This window comes from Amblyomma maculatum, chromosome 8 (assembly GCF_055883805.1).
Source record: "Amblyomma maculatum isolate TAMU_Amacu chromosome 8, ASM5588380v1, whole genome shotgun sequence".
NCBI lineage: Eukaryota > Metazoa > Arthropoda > Arachnida > Ixodida > Ixodidae > Amblyomma > Amblyomma maculatum.
This window is the reverse complement of record NC_139351.1, coordinates 64,659,557-64,682,765: the sequence shown is the minus strand read 5'-3', so window position 1 is coordinate 64,682,765 and position 23,209 is coordinate 64,659,557. Positions and strand designations below refer to the sequence as shown.

At 47.9% G+C, this 23,209-nt stretch overlaps 1 protein-coding gene across 5 annotated transcripts in view; it reads right to left on the bottom strand.

The window, feature by feature from the left end:
* RhoGAPp190 (Rho GTPase-activating protein 190) overlaps positions 1–23,209 on the bottom strand; it is a 75,054-nt gene that overhangs the window by 44,437 nt on the left and 7,408 nt on the right. For all 5 annotated transcript variants that reach the window (XM_084576368.1, XM_084576365.1, XM_084576363.1 and 2 more), the window contains exons 2-7: positions 22,392–23,151; positions 8,929–9,118; positions 8,039–8,286; positions 6,864–7,212; positions 5,158–5,327; positions 37–901 (exon numbers count right to left, since the gene is read on the bottom strand). In XM_084576368.1, coding sequence (XP_084432494.1) covers positions 37–901; positions 5,158–5,327; positions 6,864–7,212; positions 8,039–8,286; positions 8,929–9,118; positions 22,392–23,098 — 2,529 coding nt within the window. In that variant the 5' untranslated portion in view covers positions 23,099–23,151. The remainder of the gene's footprint in view (positions 1–36; positions 902–5,157; positions 5,328–6,863; positions 7,213–8,038; positions 8,287–8,928; positions 9,119–22,391; positions 23,152–23,209) is intronic.

Here is a 23,209-nt window from a genome sequence, read left to right as displayed (position 1 = left end):
CCCAGCCAAAACACACTGCGCAAGAGAGGTTCACACCTGGACGGAGCGCTTGCTGCTACCCAGGAAGGTCTCCAGGCTCAGGCAGTGAGGACCCGTGGCCTGGCAACCCGGGTGGGCGAGCAATGGGGCCAGCACGTGCTCGGGGGCATACGGATCCCCACAGAGCATGCACAGCAACAGCCGCAGATCCGGCCGCGAGGTGCCTCCTTCCGGTGGCGGCGGCGGCAGCGACTGGTAGATGTGGAGCCGGCCCGCCCTCCGCTGAATGCTCTCCACGAGGGCAGCCAATGCCTGCTCTAGGCGTGCCGGGTCTAGGCCTCCAACGTCCACAAAAGGGCACTGCAGGCTCTTGGCACGGTTGATGCCCTCCTGGCGCAGGGCCGGATCCGCCGGACCCGCGTACACCATCACCAGGGGTAGCCCATGAAAGGGTAACCGGTCGTCTTGTTCCAAGTTGGCCAGCAAAGTCTTCTCGAGGCTCTCGCGGATGTACTCCAGGCTCTGCTGGCTCGAGTAGACGCAGAGGCAGCCATGAGGCAGGTCAGTGCGGAAGGCATGGTGTGGAAGACCTGCGTCCCCGTCGACGATGCGGAAGTCCAGGGCGTACTGGGCGCCCTTATCGTCGAGGCGGAAGGCGGCCCCATGGGCGTCACGCATGGCTTGCGCTACCTGCTGAGCCGCACCGCCAGAGCCCAGCACGACCAGCTGCAGCAGGCGGCCATTGCCCAGGGGGCTCCAGGCGCCCCCACCACCGTTGTGGGCGCGCAGGAGCTGCTCGATGATGCCATCCATGCAGTGCGGGTTGGCCGGGCAGTGCTCCCGCATGGGGCCGTGCACAAAGCCCAGGTGTCGCAGCAACATAAGCATCCGCTCCTGGTCCAGCCGGTCTAAAGTCTTGTACCTGAAGCCGGTAGGCGGAGGAGCAAGGGAGATGATTTAGCTGTTAGCCCTCAGCAAGACACTGGACAGAAACGCTGCATGCTGTCCACCTAGAAGCTTCTTATGGAGGCCGACTGCTGAGCAAAACATGTCACGAGATTATGGAAGAAATAAAAAGATCTCTAAAATCGCCTCACTTACATTGTAAAGATTCAGCACTATAATAACCAAGGAACGAGGATTTATAACTTTAATTTGGCATGAAAACCGCATAAAAGGAATCAAAATGTCAGCCACATTATGGTGAAACTCAATCATTACCGTTATGTGACCACAGCTGGATAAAATATCACTGATTTGTTCAAGGTGTTTTTTGTTTATTTACTTGGTTTTGTTTTTGCTTTTTCACGAGTTTGTTATGCTTTACACTTGACACACTCTCTAGTGCACTCTGAAATGAAAAGCCAACGAGAAAGTTTGCGATGCGTCATAAATACGGCAAAAAAAGGAAAAAGTCGTCGATCGGCAATGCTAAGAAAGGTGCTTTGGTGTTGCGAGACGCCGAAAACGAGCAGATTCCTGCGTCCAGTGACCGTGTCGACGAACCTACGGATCAGCTAGGCCTAGCAAGCCCGTCAAGCGAGCACACTTCAGACGTCGTCAGCCGCGTTCGTCACGATACAACGCTTCTGACGCCTTCCGATCTGGCAAGTGAAAAGAGAAAAGCGGCCGCCAAACTGCGGGAGTTGGATTCAACGCCAGCAACGAAACGTAAGACAGACTTTGCCGCCAGCGATGCCGCGATCTGCCCGCTTGATGAGACGAGCTTCGCCGTGATTTGCATCGAGTCGATCAATAGCCTTCTTGACGGTGCAAAGTGTAAAACGTGTGGAGGGAGTGTTAAAATCGGCCGAGGTGATCGCGAATACGGCCTCGCTGTCAAGCTTTTCTTGACGTGTCAACTGCGGCGACAAGGCATCGGCGTGGAGTTCGCCGCGTGTGGACGGAAAGCAAAGTGTAAATCCTTTCGCTGTGAACATTCTGGCTGCGCACGATGCAAAGTACCGGCAACCGGCGGACTGCATTCAACGACATCTTTGCCGCGATGAATATTTCCCATCGTGGACTGCACACGAAAACGTGGCAGAGCTACGTAAAAGAAAAGCTGACGCCTGCCGCGACGCGTGCAGCCAAGAAAGTGACCGTTGAATGCGCGGAGTCAGTCCGGAAGCTGTACGATGAACTGAACGTTGACAATCCTGGCAACGTAGCCGTGTCCTACGATGGGACTTGGATGACTAGTGGGCATTCTTCCCACATCGGAGTCGGCACTGTCATCGAGCTTTTTACGGGGCTTGTCCTAGACTACGTTGTCCTGAGCAATTTTTGCGCAGGTTGTGAGCAGGGACCGAAAGTGGACGACCCCACGTACCAAGAATGGAGAGCAAGCCACGTCTGCCAGAAAAATACTGATAAATAGGCTGGTGAGATGGAAGTAGAAGCAGCCCTAATCCTATTTAGAAGATCGCTCCAGAAGCACAACCTCAGATATACAATGGTGCTGTCAGACGGTGACAGCCGGTCCTTCCTCGCCCTGAAAGATGACCAAGTGTATGGCTACGTTGAGGTCACCAAAGAAGATTGCATTAGCCATGTTCAAAAGCGGATGGGGACAGCTCTCCGCAATCTGCTGTCAAAACAAAAAGGGTCAGGCTCGGAACCACTTGGTGGTAAAGGCAGACTAACTGGTAATCTAGTCAACGAGCTAAGTTCTTACTATGGCTGGGCACTCAAGTCCCACAGTGGCAACATAGAAGAAATGGCAAAAGCGGTGATGGCTACCTATTATCATGTGACATCAAATGATCAGGAGTCGGATCACAGCCTTTGCCCAACATGTTCAAGTTCCTGGTGCCGGCAAAATGCTGCCAGTGCCAAAGGAGAGCCAGCCCCAAGGCACCGCTACAGCCTTCCTAGTCATGTATGCAAGGCATTGCGACCAATTTATGAGCGCCTCTCTGACAAGAAGCTCATTGAGCGATGTGCAAGGGGAAAAACCCAAAATAATAATGAGAGTGAAGAAGAAGCGCACGGGAATAATGAGAGCCTGCACTCTCTCATATGGGCACTGGCACCAAAAGAAAGGCACGCATCCCTCTTCAGTATTGAGGCCGCAGTTGCAGAAGCAATCTTGAAGTTTAATATAGGGTACCAAAGGACCTCGGTAGGAATTTTGAACGAGGTGTGTTTGAATCCTGGCCAGAGAAGTGTGCGGCGTATGGTAGAAAAGGACAAGCTTCGGTCCGTTGCATCTACAAGCAAGCGTGCATCGGCAGAAAATTTGCAGCGTGCTCTGAAAAAGCGCCACAAAGGTGGTAGTGCTCAAAATGACTATGCCCCTGGGGCATATTAACAATGTCTGGTAGTTGACATGTACATATTTTTTACTTTTAGTGATTAAAAATGACTTCCGTTTGTTTTTCTCATTTTCTCAAGATGTGAATTTTGGTCTCCTGTCAAGTTGGTGAATGTGATATCTCAACACCCATTGCAGATACAGCAATAATTTTTGTTTCAGCATTAAGCCAAATATGTGGAGCACACAATGTTGCAAGCAGATTTCTTAATTATTGCTTTAAAATTTTTTAAAATGGCACTTTTTGTGACCACTGTGTTTCCATGTTACGACTACTAAACTTCAATGTGCAATAAAATGAAAAATAATCATTAAATCAAAAATCTGCTTGCAACATTGTGTTCCTTATTCATTCTAGTATACAGTGAAAGCTCGTTAATTCGAACCTCGATAATTCGAATTTTCGGATAATTCGAACTACACTACTTGGTCCGGCCAAGCTTCATAGAGATCTGTGTATAAAAAAGCCCGTTAATTCGAACGCGAGTCGGTTCCGCTACGGATAATTTGAACTACGCGCCGCCGCTTCTGGGCGGCTTGGCGCACATCACGCGGAAAAAAAAAAAAAAAAGTAAAGAAACACCTCCGCGATCGGTAGGCATAATTAGAGGCTGCGCACGCGTCCAAAACGGGGACAGAATAAGGAACCAGGTAAAACCATGGAAGAGTGGGTAAAACTTAAATGGCGCCATGACCGGCGTGGCGGCCGGCGGCGTTGAAGGGAGGGGACGCGGCCGCGGCAAGGTCAGTGCATGGGCGCGCGGCGGCGGCCGCCTGCTCTCTCTTCTGCGCAACCTCCGTAGCTCGCAACTAAATACTCGTTAATTCCAACCCTGTTAATTTGGAAATAGGGATAAGTACTGTCGGCGCGGTCCCAGCCAATGCCCATATAAGGCTATGATCTCGGACTGGCACTATGGGTTAAACTTTTTTCTTTTTTTTTGCGATAGCCATCCATCCTTCCACCCATCAGCCGTCAGAGGAAGCACGCGAGTCAGCTGCGATCATGAAGCCGGCTTTTAGCACCTTTCCACCTTTCGCTCCAATGATTGGAGTGGCAGTAGACGCCGCCGCCCGCCCAAGTTGCTCATAGCATGATAAAGCGAACGTACTGAAAAGGAGGCTTGCACAACCGGATAAGCGCTGGCACTTTGCCAAGTTCGCTTTCCTCTCCCCTGCCTGAGCTAAAGTCAAAAGATAAACACGCCGTTATCGCCGCGCAGCATCTTGGCGCACTGCCAAGAAATGTGTTGTGGACTGTGAAGGCGCGAAACAGAGGGACGCGCTAACGACTGACGCCTTTATTTTTTTTTGTTGTTTTTTTCCGATTCATAGGCACAAATCGGGGCTGAGTGGGTTCATTATGCGAACGAGTTCGTTACGCGACTAAATACGGTACATTTACCGTAGTACAAACGGTTTCGGTCAGTTTTTCGAGGCCATTCGATAATTCGAACATCGGATAATTCGAATTTTTTTCCCGGTCCCATGAAGTTCGAATTAACGAGCTTTTACTGTATAGCTATATGCTAATAAGAAGTTTTTGTGAAGTGGTTTTTTTCCTATTGTTTTCACAGCAAGTGCACCATTGTTCTTAATTATCTCAACGCCTAATTGGTTCAGAGAAAAACTAATTATATTTTTGGAATCAGCACCAGGAACTGCACACGTGCGCCAAGTTTCATCATTTTAGTTCAAAAATTAAAGAAAATGGCTTTAAGACCAGTGTCCCCCCTTAAACACTACCAACAAAGTGCAGTAACAGATATTTAGAAGCAAGCACATCATTTTTCTTCAGTCCCGAGTGCGGCAGACTTTGACCACTGCTCTTATTCATGAAGCGAGACTGCTCGGTGCCTGACCTAGAGTCCTCCTGGAGGGCTTCGGTGATCTTGGCAATGTCCTCCTGGGTGATGACACTGCCGGGCCCCACGTTGGCGAACTCGTAGAACAGTTCGGCGTGCTCTAGCAGCAGCTCCTGGAACTGGCACCGAGCTCGCTCCGTCATTTCCTGCTGGTGCTCCTCATACACCTGTGCGAGGGAAGGGAAAGTGACATCCGTCACATGCAACAGCAGCCACAGCTACACAGTAATGCTTTGCTTCCACAAGCGAGAGAGACTGCATGAATCCTGCTGTGCTGACAAAGAGCGGATGCATGAAAGGTCTGCACTCCACAAATGTCAGAGAACCAGCCTAACTCTCATAAGTAACCCATAGGATCGATGTGGTGACAATTTTAAGGAAGACAAAGCATGAAAGGGTCAAACCCCAAAGGTAAAACAGAATCGGTGAACTTTCAAAACTGCTCATTGAATACAGTTGAGATATCTAAAGCATGAATGGAGCATGAAAGCAGAGACTGAACTGGACAACAATTTGACGAGAGAGCTAAATGTACCGTAAAAACCGGAATATAGGTCGAATTTTTTTTCAAAAAATTGTGGCAAAAAGTCGACCCTCGTCTTACATACCGGTCATTGGCGGAAAAACTACGGAGGCCTTGCAACAATGGGCGGCTGAAGTCAACAGCCTCCGTCACATCTCCATCACCATCGCCATCAGCAGCAGCGCGGCGTGGCATCGCCATTTTGCGTTTCCGTTGTCTGGAGCTAGCCACCATAGTCTAGAGTTATTCTGCTATAAGTCAGCTTTTGACTTTTTTGCTTCAAAATGAGCGGAAGCCGACGACAATTCACCGTCGCCTTCAAGAAAAAGGCGATTGAGTACGCGGAGCTTCACGGTAACCTGGCGGCACAGCGTGAATTTGGAGTATCCGAAAAGAGCGTTCGGTACTGGCAGAGTCAGAAGCTGCGTATTGCTACTTGCTGCAACCAGAAGAAAACATCCTTTCATGGGTGGACTGCACCATATCCAGAACTAGAAGCCAAAGTTGCGGATTTCGTCCGGGAGCTGCGTGCAAGGTCACTGCCTGTGACTGCCGAATGCATCCGCGTGAAAGCGGTAGAGATTGTGCGTGCCTCGGGACTCACAAGGACGCAGTTCAAGGGCTCGCCATCCTGGGTGCGGCGTTTCATGAAGAGCAAGGGCTTTGCACTACGGCACCGTACTTGTGTGAGCCAGAAACTGCCCGAAGAGTTTGAACACAAACTCATCGAGTTTCAGCGCTATCTGATTGCTCTCCGGCACCAACGCGAGTACGCGCATGTGTACATTTGCGCTTACTCTCGCTTCTTTCGCTGCTCCGTGCCATGATGATAAGGTGCTAACAAACGCGTGGGTCAATGGTCGCGTAATACTGTTGAAAAACTGACCGGGTGTACATACGAGCAGCATTTAAATGAAAATAAATACTATCACCACTGTGCAACCGGTTGAGTCGCATTTGTTTCAAGGTAAGGGTGTCTTTCGGTACTTTTGCCATTGAAAAGATTTTTTTCATTTTTAGAATTGGTCAGTTAGGGGGTCGACCTATATTCCGGTCCGACCTATAGCCCGGTTTTTACGGTAACTGAATAATGCACTCCACGCGTTCAAACGCATCGGCCCAATTGAAAAAGAGGAGAAGAACCTCTGTGAATAAGCAGCGACACAAGCGTCCAACTCACCTCGAGTAGGTCGGCCTCGGGTAGCTGCTCATAGCACTCGCGACCCATAAACAGGACGCGCACCTCGCCCAGACTCTTGCCGGGCGTCACGTAGCCCGTCTCGTCCAGCAGCTGCCGGAACTGGCGCCGCAGCTCCTGGCGCCGCTCCTCAGCTTCCAGGGCGGCCCGGTGCTCCTGGAAGCAGGCCTCTGCCTCGGGACGATCCAGCAGTGCAAACGGGATGCGGCCGTCCTCTTCCTCCTGGTCGTCCACGGGTGAGTGGTCCTCCCACTCGCCCCCATCATCCACAAAGTACTGGTCAAAGTCCGCATGTGGCCTCAGCAGCTCCTCCTTCACAGATGACCAGTCACTGCACGCCACAGAAGAAGGGGAGGATCACCGACATGCGTGCTTATGTACGCTGCCTATGCAAACAGTCCAATCATTGTCAATATTCATGATAAAACGCAGAACTAATTCATTCAAGCAGATGCAAAGCTATGCCACAGAATCTAAAGTCTTAGCTTAATCGAGCACTACGCAGCGCTTTCAGTCAGACTGCAACAGAGGGCGTCAAAGGCACTTGACTCGACTGCAAAATGAAATGCATGAATGACACAGGTGCAACAGGGGAAGGGCACGATTCTGAGCAGCAGAATGCATGCGCCATCATCAAATGAAAATACTACCTTGACTACAGTAAACAGCACCTGACAAATGCACGGCACAAGAGAGTGGACAGCACAAAACTATTACAAAAAGAAGGCAGAGCTGTTTCCAGCAGCATTACAAAAAAAAAGAATGTGGGGATTTAAGCATGGCTTGAACCTAGCAAAAGAGCGAAAACTGTGGATGTTGCAGTGAATTTTTCTGTGAACACCTGGATTTAATGTGCCGCCGTCACAACATTCAAACGAACCTTCTGTCCTAGCAACTCGCTGTTGTCGTTTAACCCTATCACTTTTTCTTCCTCTTCTTTTCCTTCTTCCTCTTCCTCTTTCTATTCTTCTTGTTCTTCTTCTCTTACTTCTTTTTCTTTTCTTGTTTGTCTTCCACGGCGCCACGCCAGACGGCTTGAAAACCTACAGTATCGTAGCGTTCGCTACAAAATACGTCACCCCCTGCCTGAGAAAAACTCCGTACGAAATATGAAAGTGAAAGGTAGGAGAGAGGACAAACCAGCTGCTCTCACCCACCTGTCTCCCAGGGCATCCCTGTTGGGGAGCAGCTGTGCCAAGGCTGTGGGCAGGGCACGCAGGAATCCCCGAACACGCCGGGCTGTGTGCTCCTCACGTAGCCGCCGCACGTGCTTCTCGAAGGCCACCCGCGCCGCTGCCCGGCCGAAGAGGGCGCAGAAGCGCTCGCACTCGGTCGCCCCTAGCAGCCGCTGGCTCCAGCCCGCCCACTGGGCTCGGGGATCCGTAACCTGGGCCCGTACCAGTGCCTGTACGCAGAGACAGGTCCCCGGTTAGTCAAATTGCTCGGCTCCCCCACCAACCACGAGTGCATTCACAGCAAATGTGCTATATTAACGAAACCACCGACTGACTGCATCAGTCCCCCCACCAGGCAGAAAGATGACACAGCCACTGAAGACAAACTGCATCCAACTCTAATTCTTAGCATAAATTTCTTGTTTCGCTCTTTGTGACTATACTACATTAAGCTATGCTATGATATGCTTTCACTGAGGTATGAAAGAGAATGTTGTACAAACCGAAAAATCCTTGGATAGCTGCAAAGGTCAGTACACCAGCTCCGCAGGATGTGCTTTGTGTAGACTACTCCCTTGTACTTATTTAAAGCATCGCAAAAACACATGTGAAGGCTAGAAAGCAGAGATCAAGCTTGGAACGAGTCAGTCAAATGGTACGGCTTTTTTCCAACATATGTGGCTAAAGAGATTAACATAATTTTGCAGCCACAGCCACGCATTTTATCATATAAGTGGGAAGATTCTCGTGCCTGCTGTTTTGCCATGCATTTCCTCCTCCACAAGCCCACAACATGTTATCGTTTGAAAAAAAAAAAAAAAATGTGCAGAGGGCACCACAAACAAAAAAGGAGGGAAGGAGCAGCCCCTTGCCTGGAAGGCATCGGTGGCCTGGTCCAAGGCCTCACGGCGGGCCCGGCTGGCCTCCAGGAAGTTAGGCACCCGGCCACTCCACCGACTGGACCCCTTGGCACCCCGGTCCACCAGCTGTGCGACTAGCAGGAATGCCAGGTCCACGTTGACATTCTCGTGGGCCGACGTTTCGACCAGCGGTACCTGGCCCCTGCAGCATCAGTGGAAAATACCAAGTCAACAAAACGCTTTCAGAAAGATCAGTGCAATTAGTTTGGTGAGCACCAGTGCATGTGTGAGTATGTCTTTGCTCACATCTCCAGGAGAGACCATGCATACATGTATAGTGCGCACACAATTTATCAGCTCATCTGTGCAAAACCTTCAACATGAAGATACGGCTCACTACAACATGCCCGGATGACAATCTACCACCAAGGCTTATATAGTCCTGATTTCACTGTCCTTCAAAATATACTTGCACATATGCACATTTTGCTGCCTTTAGAAAGTGGGGTAAAAAAGCAGTGATGCTGTTAATCCATAAATTATATTCAATGCTTGTGATTCCTTCCAGGCAAATGATGCTACAGAAGTACAGAATCAAAGTTTTTCTGCTCACAGCATCTTATTTTAGCTTTCATATCCTCTGTGCAGGATGACCACAAGCCCCAATAACTTTGCAAGTGAAACGACTACACAGATGACAGGAAAATAAATTAATCCAACTTTGAGGAAGCAACATATGGCTGGTTGTAACCTTCGCTATCTAAACAGAGCATCTATGCATCTTCTAAGTGGGCTACAATGCTTGGACCTTTGCAAGAACTCCTAAAATCTAGAAATCTAGAAATCAAGAACACTAAAATCAACTCCGGCCAAATTTAGTTCTTGATACAATTCAACAGTTTAGCCCTTGTCACTCTGTCATCATTCTATTTGCCAGCAAATGACATAATGAAGTAATTTACAGATCGGAAACTTGAAGTTAAAAATGGAACATTCTCTTACTACTAATGACCTTAGAACACCTCACAGTAAAGGTGGTGTGAAAGAAATCTTGGACGCAGTTACTGCCGATAGGAAGTAGGTGGCAGTGTGGTCTACCCTCCAGAAGTCAACATAATTAAGGTATAGACATCATTGCAGTCTGTTCACAAAAACAGCCTGTGGAGGTTGCGGCGCCCGAATTTCATATCCTGACCTGACTCAGATAAGACACCTCTGCTTTCACTGCAGTACCGTTTTCTCGTCAGAATATGTCGATCGGGCGATACAGGTACACTTCAATTTGTACTCCGTTTCCCTTCAATCTCACAAAACATAGTTTAGCCAACATTCTCACTGTGACGTGTGATGGCGAGTTAAAATCAGTTACAACTGCTGAACGGCGTTGCCCACCAGTATATACCATCACAACTCATACCTGTACAGAACAATCACGAGCTCCACATCTCTTCAGGTATCATACCAGTTACTTGTTACACTCGAAAAAGAACCGAATAACAGCTAATGTTCCTTAAGCTGATTACAGCCCATTTTGACCAAGTACCCGAAGAAAGCTGGACAGCATAGACATTTACATACAATTCTAAGGACTGTTTTAAAAACTGTCCGGGACTAATGAATCCAGGGAAAAGAAATAAGTCTAGGAATAAGAAGCCTCAAAAGCCGGTTCTATTTTGGAAAGAACATCACATATATTCGCCGCGAGATCGACCTAGAGGTGGTGCCACCGTCGCTCCGATAGTGGGGATCGGCAGCCGGCGCCTGCAGAAACGCACGTGATGTATGTCTGCTTCCGAGTTTACGGCGGGTTCATTGGTGATGAAACGTGCACTATACAATACATTAGCGATTTACTGTTTAGAGTGTTCCAATATTGCAGAAAAAAAATTTGTGGATTTCGCCAATGCAGCAAAAAAAAAAAATGTGCGGATTTTAGAAAAACAAGGCATGCAACCACCCGTTTTTTTAGATTTACTGGCATTTCTTTGCACGCCTTTTGCGTTTTACGGAGCTCGCAGGCTTGATACTGGGGCCTGAACATGGCATATCTTATCGTCTTTTCAACAGCATGCGCGCGTTTTATATGAGTGAGACAGGCAAATTCAGTGTCAAGCCCACAGAGATAGAAGGTTCGTGCTCTGACCTGCAGTACTTTAAAATGAATCGAGGCAGCATGGTTCATTATATCGTACTTGACTCGAGGATTACTCAGGTTAAATAGAGTGCTGACAGCGTACTGCCCGGCGGGTTGCCATAGACGGAGTGGACATTAACTCTGGCTAGACAACCAGGCACAAGTATTCCCCAAAAATGAGATTACGCCGACACTGCATAGGAAACCTCGCTGCACAAGAAAGCTGACTGCTCACGTGTAGAGCGGTCAGTGGATCGAGTTTGCCGAGCACACAACAAGGCGGATGCTCCTTGCGGCAGATAATCTGGTGTTGCACTGTGAAATGACTCTGATTTCCTGAAACTGAGGGAAGTATAAGGAATTTTTTATGTGTGTGATGTTTATAAATGGTAAATTAGTAGTGTATTATTTTTTCAATAATAATAAATTTCACCATGTGAAAAAACTTTTACACAGTTGACAAAATGTAGGACTATCAGCGATTAATTTTCAGTAACGTTACAGTGCAAGCTATGAATCAGTGGCTGCGAAGACATCGTAAAACCTGCGCTTGGTCGCTGTCTTGTTCTGGCAAGGAATTTTGAAGGCTGAAGATTTCTTTAACATTGTAATTATGGTTGAGCAGTGACTTGGGGCGTTTCAATCATTTACTTCTAAAACCGGTGCCGGATATAAAATTATCCTGAAAGAAGTGGATCATGTGACTTATCATGTGACTATAAATATGTATTTATTCCGGAACTAAACGCCGATGGTTAAGTCTGTATAAAACTATTTTACTCCCCTTGTCAGAAACAATCAGTTCCTCGAAAGACAACACAAACAAAAAGGGATTCTAATGATTCTAATGAGCTACACCAGTGTACCATCATGCGCAAAAGTGAGGAGACCACGACTTTGGCGGCCGGAGCGGCTGCAGGGACACACCGCGACGCTGCTATCTCGCGCGGCTCGCTCGCGCGGCTCGCTCGCTTCGAGAGTGCCCGGCGTGACACAAGACTTTCCCTCGCTCTCTGTCTGGCGCTTATCATGCCGCACTAGAAGTTTGTCAGTCATGATGAGCGGCAGACCGAGAGCGAGGGAAACTCTTGCGTCACGACGGGTACTCTTGCAGCGAGCGAGCCGCGCGAGATAGCAGCGACGCGGTGCGTCCCTGCAGCCACTCCGACCGCCGAAGCCGCGGTTCTCCCCACTTTTGCGCATGACAGTACATTGATCTATGTGTATTATGTAATATTTAGTGTAACAGCTGCTGCGAAGATATGTTTCTCAAAAGTTCGAGCATTTCTCTAAAGCGCAATGTGCTCGTTACGAATGCGCAGAATCCTTCAACACACAAAAAAAAGAAGAAATGAAATGCATACATGGCTTTAACGCGCCATGCGACATCGGCTATATGACGGATGATGTAGGGGCGGCCTCGGTGTCGTTGACCACGTAAGATAGTTTAACGTGCAGTCAATTCCCACAGCCAAGGAGCGTCTTTTGAAACGGCCGGGATCAAACCCTTCCCTTCTCGAAATCAGCAGTCGAGTGCCCTACCACTGAGACACCGCCACAGAGGTTCAACAGTACAAAAACAAATGTACTCAGACAACTCTATCGTGGATAGAGAAGGCACAGAGTGGCTTGTTCAAACTGGATTTCGCTATGCAACAGTCTGCGGTCGCATGTTTCAGTAGTTGCGGTATTCTAAACAGGAACGAGAATATACGATTTTTGAGCGTTTGCATTAAGTTGTATTGACGGCAGCAACCTGTTTTGCTTTGACACGGTGCCTAACGACAGCAGCGCTTCGTTTAAGAGATCGCTTGTCAAAGAATCTCAAGTGCCAAAGACCACGACTGATGATGTCCTTTCCAGCATGACATACTCGATATGGACCAGTATTTTTTTTTTTTTTAATGAAGCGTGGAGTAATAGCCTGTTCATATTTCTTTTGCAAGAGGCATATAAGTAAGCAAAAGCACACAGGAACCGCGAAACAAACAAAAAGCACTCTTGTACACGCCACACGCGCGCACGTAAATCACTGCGGGCTGCCACGCGACGCGAACACGCATCCACACTGGGTAGGGTACGCCGTTATGCCGCTAGGTGGCGACTCTGCTCGATCTCGAGGCCAATAGCCAAACTGTGGTAAGCATTTTCCCCGCCACAATCATATTAAGGGCAAAGTTCATGCGCTGTCCAGAAATCGTGCTTTGTTGTCAGCAAGCAACATAACTGACATATGACCGGCTTTGCTACTAAGTATGCCGCCACAAGTTCTCAGGCAGACCTGTCCAGTGAAGATAAAGGTGTGCTGGTGTTTTAACAAAATACGGGACAAATGCAGGGTTTTACGTCTCGAAGCTACACAGGGCCCATAAGAGACATATAAGAGCTACACTGAGAATTAATTTCGACCGCCCATATGAATTCCTTAGTGAGCACTGATAGTATGCAGCACACAGGCGTTTTCGCATTTCACATCCATCATAATGGGATCATCGCAGCTGGGATTCAACCTTGCGGCCCTGGGCTCGCCTGGCAAATGCTGTAAACACCGGGACACCGCAGCAAGGCCTAAAAATGCAGGCAAGCACCCACATTCCACACAATGAGCATCAAGATGTAAGTATGTGCAGGCGGACGAGGCAACATGACGCTGCTCGGTACATACATCTGCCTGACCCCCTAAAAGCTGCTAGAAAACATCAGTTTACAATAAGTCTGGAGAAAGTAACACAAGGAAGCAACGAATTACTTGAAAAATCTAAGTGAAAAAAAAAAGATGAAAAGTCACTGCAACATTCAGACATTCCTGATACTGCACTTGAGGCAGGTAATTCAAAGCCTTCACCGGGCTAACAAAAGTGAAAGCCGAGATAATTGAGACCGACTTCTGAAAGCAGCAGCATATCCCTACTTTCTTGTAGCCAAGATAAAATAAGGCATAAAGAAAGCCTTGTGAAATTTGTCAAGTGAGCAGATCTTGCTTTGGCTGTCGAATATTCCGAAAAAAATTCTCCCCCCAGTGTCTGAATTTTTTTAAACGCTATGTGTTTAACGCAGTACCCGTATGGCAAAAACAGTCAGTGAGTTAATAAGGGCATCCATGTTCCCCTCATGGTACCAATTTTGACCTCCAGGATGACTTTTTTCTCCTTTTTCGGGGCAGAGGTGGACAATATCTGAACTGCTGTTTTGAATGCAATGCACGTGCAATGTCAGCACCAAAGTGACCAAGTCTAACAGCATCTCTGGGTAGTCATTATCAGGCACTCCAGAGCACCCTACCGCGCAGCTCCACACTGAACTGGCCAAAATGCGGTGCTCCTCGTGCACTCAGGCGATTCTCATGACCCCTTGGCCTCAGCTGAGAGCCCTCTGGGACACTGTCAACCTCTGCTCTTGTCAGTCAGATGGACCATTCTGATCCACGTAGGCAGTGATACCAGTGATATTCGCCAGTCTTCCCATGGCAAGTGATCATGTGCCACAGAATGTCCAAGCCAGTGGCGTTTATTGGCACTGCTGTAGATTCATAAAATAATAAAAATTGCGAGGGACTTTAGCGACTAAAGTAGTGAAAGGCGAAAGCCTGAGTGCTGCATTCAGCAACACAACTGGCACTAATCAGTAATTAGTTAATCAGTTAGTTAATGAACTAATTAGTATTTATGTAGATAAATACATATTCCTTAAATAATTATAAATTAGGTAAATTATGAATTATTAAATTATCATCAATTGGTAATTAATTGATCATAGATTGACATATGGTCATATAAGGCACACATTCGCGCATACTATGGTGATACTCTGTGATTGGTAGAGACCTCTATGAAGTCATCCCGCCTCGGCCAATCAGAACACCGCAAAAGCGGGACACGTTTTGTCCACGACAGCATGAGCCATTAAAGGCTTTTGCCTTAAAAATGCTTCTCTGTGATGCAGAACAGGGACGATTGGAGTGCCAACGTTGACCACTGAATTGGCATTTCTAAGCGCGGCACGCACGGCCAGTTCGGCAACTTATCTGTGACTCCATTTCTAACAGTACACCTTCACAGCTGCAGTTGTGCCCTCTCCCGTCTCAACAGCTTCATTGCGTGCACAGTCAAAACAAAATGCAGTGGTGGTAAGACGCCCGACTACTGTGCCGGAGTGCCCGAGTTCGATCGCGACCGCCGCCGGCTGCGTTTCGATGGAGGTAAAACATCCATGTGCCGTGCGATGTCCATGCACGTTAAAGATTTTCAGGTAGTCGAAATTGCTCCATAGCCCACCACTACAGCACATTTCTCTTTCGACTTTAACTCCCACCTTCCTCCCTTCCCATAGTGCCAATAGAACACGCGTGGCAGATAACTACACCTTTCCTTTCCTGTGAACCAATTACTATTATTATTATTATTAATTGCCAATATCATTTTTGAGCAGGCTTCGTAGCCAGTGAAAATTCGATTTGGAGCAGCTTTCTCCAAATTTTTTAGCAGGGGCTTGACAGTGAAAAACGAACAAATTAAAATGCAGAGGATGTTTCACGTAAGTTCTGCCACGTACAGTTTAAGAAATGACAACACGCTCGTGTTGTATTGACACAAATTTCTGGGCTAAAATCGGGGTGAATATTGAGACACTCATCCTTGTTCTTTTCAACATCATTCTTGCATGGTTTATTATCTATAAACTAAAGCTCACGACATTAAGAACTCCCAGCGTCAACAAACAAACATGCTCTGACTGAATAAGCTCGGCATGGGAAAGCTAATGTCAAGGAACAGGCCACCCCAGCTACAGCGACTGTTCCAAGATAAATGCAGCCACTTTTCCTTCTTTACTGTTACGATGCTGAAGCAGGAACAAGGCCAAGCCGTCGGTGTTGCACAACAGCACAGGTTCCATGAGGGTCCAACATGACCACTCCTTCCATAATGTTTCGAACTTCTTCACATCTGAACTGTGATTCACACCTGTATGGCAGATGGCATCCGACATTGACACAACCTAAAGGTCATTTGTGCACAATCAGGTAAGAATGCCATTCCATCATTATAACTGCCTCTATTTATTCCCACTTCTAGCCGCACCTCTTAGGTTTTAAGAGGGCCGCTCTTGGGGAACCAGCAAGGCAATGAGGCTCTCACAACATTCACTGGAGTGAGATCTTCTACTCTGCGCATGCACGACGGCATAAGCTCTGCAACTTTCAGCTCTCACATCAAGGCTCGTCTACGACTGTGGATCGAAACAGTCTCTAAACCGGAGCAACCAAAACAGCTGGTGACCATTAGTGCATGCGCACCACACAAGGTCACTCGCCGGCAAGTGTCTGGTATGAACCCGATGCACTGAAGCCACTCTGCTGTCACCACAGCGTGACACGTCACTTACTACGTAAGGGGCACAATCTATACGAAACACATAACTGAAAAATAGCACTACTCAAACTCATGGCGAGACACGTAGGCCAGCCATCCTGGTGGCTGCATTAAGCAAACAAGCCAGTGCCATAGCCTGACATTGCATGTGTTAAGCGCCCACTTTCCCGCACTGTGCATCGACAATCGAAATGACCAGTCATAATTGTCACCGAAATACACACGCCTATCCATTTAAGCTTGAAATATGAGGCACTAAGAAGCACACGGTGCTTGTATTTCAAGGTGTGGCTACAAGGCAAAGCTTCAAGAACAATGTCAGCTAGTCCATTGCTCTGGAACAGTGAACAAGGTGTAATCGTTAGTATGCAGCCTGCGTTGTATATGAATGCGAGTGCTGTCCCATTAACCCTTTCATTGGCAAAGGAGAAAAGGCAAGTCTGGAGTGAAGTGATGTGTTCAAATAATTTACTTGGCCTTAGATTTAAAAGACATTTCAGTTTATTGCAGCATGTCAAAGTGCAACCAAAGCAAATATGTTTCCAAGAATATGTATGTAAATATGCATGTGTGTGTATATATATATATATATATATATATTAAGGGGAAATGAGGGTACTCGTTATAAACATGTTTATAACGAGTACCCTCATTTCCCCTTAATTGATCTGCTTGTAGCTTACGGGGGTCTCGGTTCTGGCAGTCTTGAAGCCATAGGTAGCGTAAGAGGGTTCTAGCACAGCATTCGCCCTCGCTCTTGATCACGTTCTACGTGACGCTGGCGGTAACAAAGGACGTTCCACGTCCGCCGCTTTGGCTGAGGGTGGCGCTGGTGAACACTCTCAAGGTTCGTATACAGACAACATAAATACCCAAGCAAGTAGCAGGGGGGACAGCGGCCAATGTAGCTCAGTTGGTAGAGCACCGGACGCGATATTCGGAGGTCGTGGGTTCGGTTCCCACCATCGGCACGTTGTTTTTTCTTCTACTTTGTGTTTATCTTTCCCCTAAACAGTTTACATTACTAATTTCTGTGATTATCCAAGTAAAACATTAAAAAAAAAAAAAAAAAAAAAAGACATAAAGTACCATCCCCAACGCTTTCCTTGGCCTCGCCGACTGTTGGCTTCTTTCCTTCATATATATATATATATATATATATATATATATACAGGGTGTTTCATCTAAGATTTTACCTATTTTTAAAAAATAGGAAAATTAAGTTTTATTGTCGATTCTTCTTTTAGCTGTTGTATAAGAGTAGAGAAAAATCAGGAGTACTTAAGCGTACTAATTAGCTTAATAATTAACTAAGATTAACTAATTAACTTTTTCCTTATACAAGCTAGAAGCTACTTTCAAATTGCAACAGTGAGCTACCGGTGTGAGAATGCCAAATGATATTTTAAACGACAAGAAACGTGCATTTCTTCATGACTGCAGCACTGGCAATTCTGGCCACTTTCGACGCACGAAAACGAAACCTAGACCCCGAAGCGCGGAATTGTACGCGCCCCCGAGTGACGCAGTCGTGACGTCGCTGGGCGAATCAAGCTGTCTGAAGGCGGCTGCTGCCGCTCGTGAACTACTCGTCTGGCGCTCCGTTATCACATCCAGTGGTAAGATATCTGTGCATGCACTGCTTTTCTTTTTATTTCACCCTCTGGGAGCCAAAGCTTTTAGTCGAGAGGGAGGGCTGATTTGCCCATACCATCAGCGCTACGCCCGCACCATGACAAGCTTCGTGCGCAATGCGTTGGTGATATCTCAAGATCCTACCAGACCATGACGCAGCTCCAGGCGCGTATTTCGCGGGCGGCAGCGGCCGCCTCCAGACGGCTGGTTTCTCTCGGCGACGTCACGGCTGCGTCACTCATGGGCGTGCATAAGTGCACGCCTCGACTGCTAGGTTTCGTTTTCGTGCGTCGAAAGCGGCCAGAATTGCCAGCGCTGCAGTCCTTAAGAAATGCGCGTTTCTTGTCGTTTAAAATACTATTTGGCATTCTCACACCGGTAGCTCACTGTTGCAATTTGAAAGCAGCTCCTAGCTGGTATAAATAAAAAGTTAATTAGGTGATCTTAGTTAATTATTAAGCTAATTAGTACGCTTAAGTACTCCTGATTTTTCTCTACTCTTAATACAACAGCTAAAAGAAGAATCGTTAATGAAACTTAACTTTCCTATTTTTAAAGAATAGGTAAAATCTTAGATGAAACACCCTGTATATATACCACCCAGCACCTCCACCAAGTTGTAACAGGGTTTCTTGTTTCTTGTAACGAAGAGAACCCGAGAGAACTCACAACAGCGACCATCCTAGGCTTTTGCATCAACAACTCAATCTCGCGCCGTGCGCTCGCGGTGCGGCTGCTCCCCAAAGCTCATCTTCCTCTTCACAATACATATATACATATATATATAAAGCACAGTATTGATGACATGTACTGTACAAAAATATTGCAATATTTGTGACCAACACAAGAATTTGAGTTTGCAACAATGGTGATTTATGACATCAAATAAGAGAAATAAAAGAAATTTTGAATTTTGATTCGTCATCATCATCATCATCATTAGTCTGACTACCTACTGGAGGGCAAAGGTCTTTCCCATATTGCTTCTATTAACCTGGTCCTGTGCCAGCTGCTTCCACTTCAGTTTCCAATGGCAGCCTGTCTGCAACCCTCCACTGTATCACAGGCCTGACTGCTGCCATGGTCAGCTGCTCCACAGCCACAGGGGACTGAGGGCCAGGGTTTTACAGGAGTGTTCCTTTAGGAGGTGGTGACCAACCACTAACTAAGGTAGAAAAATCCTTTTCTGGTGAAGGAGTGCACTTCCGGTGGTGGTTACCAGGCTCAGGCAGCACCCTAGGCCCAGTTAATATCACTCCTTGGCCCTTTGGCTTAGATCATGTGTACAAATATTGACTCTCTTAGTCATAAAAGTCAGTAAGTACTCTAGCAAGTTGAAAACTCCAAGTGCATTACTACCTAACCATCAAAAAAAAATTTTGCCGCTGTGACCACTGTGTCATTCTCCAAAGTACTACCTGGGGACTACAAAGCGCAGATAAATTTCATAGGCCTTAAAACACTTCAAACTCAGCACTTCAGATAGTTAAGCCTGCAGTTGAACCCTTCTCCGTGATTTGAAGCTTGACCCTACCCTTTCCCCCAAGTCAACAGAGGCGGAATATCTTGGCTAATAATGTCAAAGTTTCTAAGTGCATGCTGTCTCCAGACCCATCTCTGGAAGGTGGGGAGGTGGTGAAGGGTGGCTGTTCCTGTCCCTACAGGGTTGGGACGGTAGGTGAAAGCCACTTGCGGCGGGGGCTAGCCAGCCATCGAATTTTTATCTGTTGTAGGCAGTCATTGTGCCCGCCACCGCTTAGGTGATGGACGACGGCTGTTGCGGCACGCGTCTTTCTCTCCCTCTTCTTTTCCTTTCTTCTCTACTTTCTTTCTTCTGTCGGCACGAGGCAGCGGAGGCGGCTCAGCTACAGAGCCAGTAGCAGGCCCGTGCATTTTCTTTTCCATCTTCCTACAGCCGCAACAACAACAACAACAGACCCATCTCTATCCCAGTCAGTGCACCATTGTCTCAAGATAAGTGGCTTTTCACAGAGTGGAGTCAGCATAGGGCGAGAGTGCCACACTAGGTTCGATCAAATAAAAGATAATCGTAAATAATTGGTTCACAGGAAGGCAAAGGCGCAGTATCTGTCACACCTGTTTCTGTGGACACCTGGACCATGCTGTAACAGAAAGGAGGAAGATGGGAGTGAAAGTGAAAAGAAAGAGGAGCCTTAGTGGAGGGCTACGGAGTAGAGCCTTAATGGAGGGCTACAGAGTAATTTCGACCATCTCGGGATCTTTAACGTGCACTGACATCGCACAACACGCGAACGCCTCTTTGTTTCGTCTCCATCAAAACAAAGTCGCCGGCAGTCGGGATCGAAGCCGGGTACTCCGGCACAGTAGTCGGGCGCCTTACCACTGCACCACCGCGGCGAAACAGTTCAATCAAACAGCAATTTTTCGAGAGAGAGAGAGAACAAAACGAAACTCCTTTCAGGAATATTAAAACACCAAAAGCAAAACTTGGTCACTGTTCTTTGGACACGGAGAAGATGGTGCTTTATCTCCAGGAAGACCCACAGATGTGCTGAATGCCCTGGTTCATACCAGCATTTCAACAGATCAGAAAGAGTTAATGGCAACCAAAGAAGAAGGGTGCTTCTCTTATGCTTCTGCCGTCATCTGTTCCAGCAGCAGCACAATCAGCATAATCACTTATGTTGAGTCTTGTGCAAGATGCACACATACATCTAGCAGTGACCCCCACCAATTGACCAACCCTGCATCAGCCACAGCCCTGTCCTTGTGAGTTCTTCCAAACACCACCACTCCACCTCTGCCACATAATTCCTACACATATTTCTTTATTAAGTATCTGCTCTATCGCTTTGCGAGGTCACAGCTTGCTTACTTCGTAAGGTCCATGTCCTGTCCAAACCCCTTCTTCTATCCCACAATTTGGGCCACAACACCAACAAAAGTACAATTCCATGTGTATTTTCTGACCACTATGCTGTCTTCAAAGGAGACTTTGAAACAGTGATAATGTTAATATTCTAATGCAAGGAGTCCATACAGGTGGTCTTTGTGACTATTCGAGTCATATTAAAAACCTCAGTGCGGAGTGAGTACATAATTTACAATTTTTTAAATGTGATCCTGACAATCACTCACAACCAATAGGGTGACAACGTCCTTCCCGATGACGTCAATTGGGCTTTCTGGTTGCACCAACTCAATGGACACTCCTAAAGGACACAGGTAGGACAGGGCGTGCTGAGGCGCAGTCACGTGTTTTCTTCATTTTTTTTTCTTGCTCACCGGCATGTGCAGAGTTGAATGGGGGTGAGCAATGTGATTTTAGATTACCAACATCATCAATGTTATTAAAGCTAGCTTGAAAATTCTTGTGTTGCGGCGATGACTGATGATATATTTATAAACCTATTGTTCCTCCATGTGTTCCCTAGTTTTAGTAAATAGGTTTTTATGAACTTTTTAAGAGATCCCAGGAACGGTGATTGTTCAAAATGATTAGCTTAGATAATGATAGAGAGCATCTCTGGAACATATCCTTCTCACTTGAATTCTTGCCAAGCATTCAGTTTTAATAAAACTGGGGACAATTTAATAACACTCACTCCTATATCTGTGACATTCCCCTTCAAATCATTCCCTAAATGATAAGATTGTGTCCTACCCCACAGATACTGTTCCATCCTATGGAACGAGTCAACTTCTGTCCAGCTTAAAAAATCTTCCCTGTATTGTACAGCATTGCCATTTCCCATTCACTAGCAGTAGCAGGCTCTAGTGGTCAGCCACCTGCTTGTCCAGGCAAAGGTGGCCAGGGAGTGGTGGCGGTATGGTTTGCCATTTGCCAGGTTTCAGCATCCCAGAGCTGCACAAAGGCTACCAGACGCTGAAGCAGAGGGCTCTAGATAAGGTTCAACCTCCTGGACTTCTTCAATGTGCGCTGACATTGCATTGCTCTGCGCACAGGTGTTTTATTATTCTTCAGATTTTAACCTTCTTGCAATCGCATGCTCAACAACAAAATGCCCTGCTCACTGTGATAGTGGGCATCTGTCACTCCCATCAACAGGCCCACAGCCTAGCCTGTGGGCACATTTACTGTACACGTGACAGATTTGCCCCATTTGGAGGCAGGCGAGTAATAACAGGGAACTCAGGTAGTATACTTTTTTTTTGGGAGACATCAGCAAATATCCACCAATGTCATTAGGTGCAAGTAAATGTCAAGATAGGCCTCGCATTCCACCAAAGTAATGAAGTATGGATGCATCGTTCCAGGCCGACATCTGGCTTTGCTTCAAGAGCCTCTGCTAGCACTGATCACAAAACAAAATATGCGAGATGGCTTCCCTCACCTGAGCTCCTTGCGAGCCACGAGGCGCTCGGCCTCCCGTAGGTGCCCCTCGCAGGCCTCGTCCGTCTTGGTGGCGGCCAGCACAACCGGTTTCCTGGTGCGCACCAACGTCTGCAGCAGGGCGGCCACAAACTCCGCCTGCTTGTCAGCCGGCCGCCCAGGCACATGGCTCACATCGTACACGCACACAAAGCCGTCCACATTGAGGCGGCCGTCAGGCAGTAGCCGCTGCTCAAACTCCTTCTCGATGCCCAGCTGGCTTTTGCACACGTACATGAGTTTCTCGGCCGAGTAGAGGCGGAGTGCCGCACACCTCTTGATGTACGGCTCCGTCTTGCCGCTGCGGAACGGCTGAAAGGACGAGTCGTCGATGAACTCGGTCTGCTCGACCACGTGCACGCTGAGCTCGGGAGCACCATCAGCGTCCCCGCCCCCCGCAGCGGGGCGGCGCGCTTCGCCCCAGTAGAGGAAGTGGTCGTTATTGACCACGCGGCCCCCAAAGTCGGTCTGGCTCAGCACCGAGATGTGGTCCGTGTGGTAGTCGTCGGCGCGGGGCCGCACGAAGCGGTTGCAGAGGCACGACTTGCCCACGCCCGTGGGGCCCTTGTCGCGCTCGGTGCCGCTCAGGCCCACCACGGCCACGCACAGCGACCGGGGGGCCGCCTCCGTCGCCGAGGGAGGGCCCCCCGGCTGCCGCCGGCTCGTCATGCGCCCCCGCGCCCCTCAGCCAGGCCCCCCGCCGGCCACCGCCAGGCCCAACACTGCAAAACACACAACCAGAGACAGGGCAAAGGAGATGCGTCAGGGGAGAGTACACAA